This window comes from Morone saxatilis, unplaced genomic scaffold (assembly GCF_004916995.1).
Source record: "Morone saxatilis isolate NCDOM2014 unplaced genomic scaffold, NCSU_SB_2.0 Contig4, whole genome shotgun sequence".
Taxonomy (NCBI): Eukaryota; Metazoa; Chordata; class Actinopteri; family Moronidae; genus Morone; species Morone saxatilis.
In genome coordinates, this window is record NW_023339984.1 from 10,683,831 (window position 1) to 10,689,033 (window position 5,203).

At 46.8% G+C, this 5,203-nt stretch overlaps 2 protein-coding genes across 2 annotated transcripts in view; one reads left to right on the forward strand and one right to left on the reverse strand.

The window, feature by feature from the left end:
- The window catches only part of dthd1 (death domain containing 1), a 16,580-nt gene extending 15,414 nt beyond the window's left edge, over positions 1-1,166 (reverse strand). The window contains exon 1 of the mRNA XM_035675753.1: positions 1,087-1,166. Coding sequence (XP_035531646.1) covers positions 1,087-1,166 — 80 coding nt within the window. The remainder of the gene's footprint in view (positions 1-1,086) is intronic.
- A 648-nt stretch (positions 1,167-1,814) lies between these two features.
- The window catches only part of zmp:0000000660 (arf-GAP with Rho-GAP domain, ANK repeat and PH domain-containing protein 2), a gene marked incomplete at both ends in the record, with an annotated part of 120,109 nt that continues 116,720 nt past the window's right edge, over positions 1,815-5,203 (forward strand). Inside the window, 2 exon segments of the mRNA XM_035675832.1 lie at positions 1,815-2,710; positions 3,660-3,742. Coding sequence (XP_035531725.1) covers positions 1,881-2,710; positions 3,660-3,742 — 913 coding nt within the window.

A 5,203-nucleotide genomic window follows, 5' to 3' on the forward strand; every position in this document is an offset into this window, starting at 1 on the left:
ACACCTACACACCTACACACACATTGCTTCCCCTGCCTGTGTGGCATGTGCAGGTGGTTTACCCTGTGAAGTTCTCTTTTTGTTGTGTTATTGATCTGCACACACTGTGGGCTTTGACACCGGGCAGTAGCTGTGGATCAGCCCTCCTATATCCAGCCCTTTTAATAATGTTTGCTGAATGTGTGGGCTCTGTGGCGCATAGCTTTTATTATTTTTTTTTATGTGTTTGCACGTTGCGTGGGTGGGTGTGCAAGCGCCAAAAGGCAGGGATGGTAGAGCAGGCCAGGTCAAAATGTAGCTTGCAAGCTTTGGCGTGTGCCTGTGCTGGCTGTTAGCCAATACAGGTCCCTGCATGTTAACACTGCAATACACAGAGAGGCAGGGCTGTTAGGTTGTACTGGCCTCTGTTGTGAGGACTTATATTGGGCCTGTGCGGCAGTGTAGCAGCTAAGGTGTGATGTGTGCGCTTTTAAAGGCCTTTGAGCACATATGAGCACATTTTTTTTTTTTTTTTTGATTGCAAGAGGGGGGGGAATATTCTGCATTCTCACCGGTTACCAAAAATAGCTTGGTCATTTTCTGTTGATGTGGGTTCTGTGAACTCGTTGCACATTAGGCCCTCAATTGTGCGCTTTGTGTGCGGAAAAGCCACAAGATTGTGTTTGATTTAAAAGCAGAAGTAACACTTCATGTCACTTGTGTACTATAGGTTTGCAACGCAAAAGAGAAGTGGACATGACAAGATGGTTGACAATGATTTGTATTTTTCCTTGTGTGCGTCTGTGTAAGAGAGAGAGAGAGGGAGGGAGAGAGAGAGAGCTGTTCTTCAATTCATCATCCGAAGAGATTGTGTGAAATCATCAGGAAACGGACATTTTAGTATAGCTTAGCATTAGCAGGACTGTTACCTGTGCGTGTCGCCGCGTCGGTGAGCTGTGATGTGAAGCCTGGAGTTTTATCTGCTGCTGTGGTGAGTGCTGTTTTAAAAAAAGAAAAGATGTACTTCTAACCGAGATGTCAGCTGGACGTAAAGCAGACATTCAGTGCGTTTGTTATTTGATTCAGACTTTAAGGCGAGCGTCTTACCAAAGAACCTGACCATAGAGCCACACTATGATGGTGCGGTGCTGTTTCATCACAGCTATTGCTGCTTCCTGCTGTTTCATCCCTGAGTGTTGCAAATGTAGCTTTGGTTCTGCCCGCTGCCTGGCTCACTTGTTGATGAACGTACAGCGCGCTCGTCTGGATCTTTTCTGAGAAGGCGCGAAGGAACAGGCGGTCCAATTTAAGGCCCGTTTCCTTCGCTGCTGAGCGTACGTGGGGAGACTTAAGACCGCGCTCGTGTCTTAAAGGGAGATGTGAAGCCACAGCCAGGAGACTGTTAGCCTAGCGTAGCTTAGCATGGGCGTTTAAAGCAGGTGTGAGAGTGGTATCGATCCTCTCGTCGAACTGCGGGTAAGGAAGGCCATGTTTCTCAAAATGTCAAACGGTTACCCTAATGAGTCGGAGAGTAACGTCATCAAAGTGATATCTAAAAGTGAAACTCAACCTTTAAAGTTTCACCTGCTGAACTCCCCTCTAAGACAAAATCAATATCCGCTTTGAACAAGTTTGGCCTGTAGGAAAAAGCACTTCACTCGAGCCTGATAGATATTTTATGCCTGTTAGAATTTCAGAGGCATTTCAGAGGTTAATAATCTTGTCTATGGTACAAGTACAAAGATTAGATTCAGTTTGACGGCACTTACAGCCTCTTAAGTTTACAGCATTTCCCTTCTCCCATCACTTACTTTCATCTCCTTTTGTGTCTGCAGTTTGAAGCCGGACTACTACATCTTCTGAAGGTTCTCCTCATGTGGCAGAGCTGAGACTGAAGCATCATGTTGGAGCCTCCAGAGTCTAGCCAGTGTGAGATTGTGGAGTGGTTGCACACCCTCCGCCTGTCCCAGTACACTGTATGTTTCCAGCAAGGAGGCTACGAAGCTCTGGACGACTGCAAGGGCCTCACAGATGAGCACCTCGTGCAGCTGAAAGTGTTCCCGACAGGCCATCGCAGGCGCATCCTCCGGAGCCTGGAGGCCCTAGGGGTGAAGCAGCAGAGCGGTGGAGAGGAAGACGAAGAGGGCGGGATGGAGAACGGGAATCGCCCAAGGAAGCCCGTGCCCCACCCGAGACATATCTTCCTCAAAGATAAAAAAAGGGGGACTTCATGTCAGCACCACCAGTCGAAGGAGAGGAGAGATCTGGAGGGGAGTCAGACTTTACCTCCAGGAGCAGGACTGGGACCAGAAGTTGAGGACGTCCCGGAGAGCAGACCCCTCCGCCTGCCTCAGCCGGCCCCGCGCAATCCCCAGAACATCCGAACATCAGCCTCTGAACATATGTGCGTCCCCGCCTTTGTGTCCTTTCGCAGCGATAGCAGCAGCAGCGAGTCCCTCTCCCTTTCTGAGATGCCCTCCGACTGGGAGGTGTCCTCAGAGGATCCCTCGCTGTCTAGCACCGACTCCCTCCACCATCCCGCCGAAGCCTCCTGCTCAGTGCTTACTGAGGACAGCGCAGGTTTTCAAGGTGACATGGTGGAAAACTCCATCTATGAGGCACAGCCCAGTTTTAAGGCCCCTGCAGGGCCGCGGCCCACTCGCTCCTACCGGCTGAGGCACCGACCAGTCCCTGAAATCCCGGTTCACACCATCCTGCCACTTCAGGACAGGTAAACTTACAGTTAAACTTGCTTGTTCACTTTATTGTCAAGAGTCAGATGAGAAAATTGATAGCAAATGGTAAATATGAATCTGTAGCCAGCTGTGGGTTAGCTTAGCTTAGCATACAGCTTGGGAACAGCTTGTCTGACTTTGTCCAGAGGTAACAAAACCTCTAAAAGTCACTATTCATTTTTTAATCTGCACAAAAAAACACAACAATTTTTTTCCCCCCATCTTTGTAAGAAGCTAAGCTAACTGGCTGCTGGCGATAGCTTCATATTTACTGCATAGACATGGGAGTGATGGCTTTATGCTTTTGTTTTTGTACAAACAAGATATAACATGTAGATCTGTGAGTGTCACAAATCCACATGTTATATCTTGTTGGTGTTAATAGGCAGACTTTGTTCAGCTAAGCTAACTGGCTGCTCTCGGGAGCTGAGCAAAAATGAGACTCAATCTTCTCGATTAAGTCTTGGAAAGAAAGCCAATAAGTACGTTTTATAAAAATGTGCTGTTAAAGCCACACTAGCTCCCCCAGTCTTTACTCTTTACACTAAGCTAACTGGCTGCAAGCAAATGTTGAACTATCCCTTTAAGCACGAAGTTTGCCTTTCTGAAAAATGTATAAGCCGTTTGTGAGAACTAATCAAACAAGGTGAAAAGCACCTGGAGAAAAACATTTTGTCACAGCATGAATGAATATGAAAAACAAGACTTTTCCAAACACAATGAAAACTTCCTCTCTCTCCTCACTCCATTTCACAAGAACCCGAGGCCTTCATATTCAATTCTGCTTTCCATGTTAATGCCGTAATACTATAGAATGTTGAACTCGTGAACTGTATAACGGACTTCCACGTTCCAGCTTCCTGTGAGGTGTGTAAATGGTGTTGCCTATATTTCCTCACGTGCTGCATTAGTGGTTCTAATCCAGTGATTCCTCTTCCTCCACAGGAGCACACCACCAGCGCAAACAACCAGCCCTGAACACCTAACCGGCTCCGAAGGTCCCACCGGTGCAAACAGCATACAGAAAGGTACACAGTCTTTCAGCTGCATCCGCTTCATCTCTGCCATGAATATTTCATTCAGCAGTAGAGTCAGCGGTGCTGTTGTTTGCCCGGATGAAAGAAGTGAAAGAAGATGAGGGTGGCGCGTGGGGTGGGGTGGGGTAGGGGGTGTTTGGCGGCGGTGTCGTGGGAAACGGCGTCGCCCCCGTTTCGAGCGCACATCTCACAGGGAATACGCTCTCTCACATCTTGTCCCTCAGCGAGACCCTGGCGTGTATTCCTGTCGCCGGGCTCGCCGAAGTTTTTTTTTAAGAAGTTGCTTAACTTTGCGAACAACGCACAGGCTTGTAGTACAACCAGTACAAATATATGTTTTGAATTTTTCCTCCTCCCTCTGGATTTATTGGGCTTAGTCCACCCTCGCTACTACGTGAGCTGCTTTCTGTGCCGGGGTAGACGCGCTCTCCTAGGATTACGTGACGCCTTCCTGCGACGACAGCCTGTGAGCGTGTCAGTCTTTTTGGGGACCGTATCTGACCACGTTGTGACATTCCCTCTCCCAGTCATCTGCGGCATATCAACAGTTTTCAACACTTTATCCCCCCCCCCTCACGTTTTTTTTGGCTTCCTTGTTCCGTGTACCTTTACTGCAGCAGTCTCTTGGTAGGCCTTGTTTTCCCAACTTTTCCACCGTATGCAACAAGGCAGGGACTTAGATTAGAGAGAAAGGCAAGACAGTGAAGTGGGTTGGGAGGATGGAAGAGGAGATGGATGCAAAACAGGCGGAGAGACGGCGGAAGAGAGGGAGCCAAGGCGGTCCCAGAGCAGGGAAACTGGGAGCTTAACTAGCGAGCTAAATCTCCCTTCACAGCAAGGTCTAGCAAGGCGTTATTTGACATGTTATTTTACCCGAGCATATTTGAAGAGTTTATTCCGAGATGAGATCCAAACCTTGAAGAAAAAAAAAAAAAGTGCTGCGTAGTCTCCCAGAATGGTTGTTGTATTTAATCAAAACTTGCTATTGGAGGGTGACAGAATTATAATTAACACCCAAACACATGTTAAAAATAAGTTTCTTTCACATGGAAAATGTCGTGGAGAAAACACATCTGTCTGGTGCTTCTTCACCAGCTCTGCAGCAACACAGCAGCCCAGACAAATTATTCAGTGATTAAACAAATAGTAAAAAATTCCAGTTGTTGGTCTGCTTTTAAAGGCATAAACATAACTTACGCATATACATTTAACATACACGGCTCGGTTGAATGCACTTCCCTTTTTAAGCACTATACATATGTTGGGGTGTTGTTCCTGTGACACTGCTGTGGTGTTGACAGGCATGACTTTGAATTTGACACCGTCACCCCTTCGTTCCTACAACAAAACCCATAAATCTCGCACAAAACCTTTACTACACAAGACTGGAGAAATCAGGTTATATATATATATATTTTATATATATATTTTATATATATATTTTATATATTT